At 39.9% G+C, this 636-nt stretch overlaps 1 protein-coding gene across 1 annotated transcript in view; it reads left to right on the top strand.

The window, feature by feature from the left end:
* Positions 1–412: 412 nt before the first annotated feature.
* The window catches only part of opn8a (opsin 8, group member a), a 31866-nt gene continuing 31642 nt past the window's right edge, over positions 413–636 (top strand). Inside the window, exon 1 of the mRNA XM_051644955.1 lies at positions 413–485. Coding sequence (XP_051500915.1) covers positions 413–485 — 73 coding nt within the window. The remainder of the gene's footprint in view (positions 486–636) is intronic.

Below are 636 nucleotides of genomic sequence, written 5' to 3' on the forward strand. Positions count from 1 at the left end.
CTGGGTACACCATCAAGATACATCAAAAGGTGTCAGCTGATTTCCATGCAGAAAAGCACCAGAATTAGATCTTGACACACCAGGAACCTTACTGAGGTTGTATCAGGTGACAGTTTTGATACTATGGACTGTCACGTTGTCACATCAATGACAGTCCTTATCCTAATCAACAGGATGGGGTCTGTCTGCGACTCCCTGTGCAAGCCCAAGTTAGCACATGGGTGAACGAGTTTGTGTCTGTTCATGCTCAAAGCGAGATTACTCAGGATGAAAATGTGGGGAAAAAATGATTATGTGCACATAATGATGATGATTACAGGATGTCACATTGGAGTTTTTCCCCAGGGGAAGCAGAGATGAAATTAAAAACCCCTGGATGACATTTGCAGACACTTCAGACTGAGAAGCAAGAATGGATGATCGTTACACCTCTAAATTGTCTCCTGCTGTTGATTATGGTGCGGGGACATTCTTGTTGTTGGTTGGTAAGTGCATTTATTTTTCATACCGCTAAAATATATTACAGTATATAGAAGCGGGTTTTTTTTTTTTTTTTTTTTACATTACATTTAACATATTAATGACAACCCTCTTATACCTCGGAATTCATGTTTAATGTATGGAGAGAGCTGTCGA

Source organism: Myxocyprinus asiaticus, chromosome 19 (assembly GCF_019703515.2).
Source record: "Myxocyprinus asiaticus isolate MX2 ecotype Aquarium Trade chromosome 19, UBuf_Myxa_2, whole genome shotgun sequence".
In the NCBI taxonomy this organism is placed as follows: Eukaryota; Metazoa; Chordata; class Actinopteri; order Cypriniformes; family Catostomidae; genus Myxocyprinus; species Myxocyprinus asiaticus.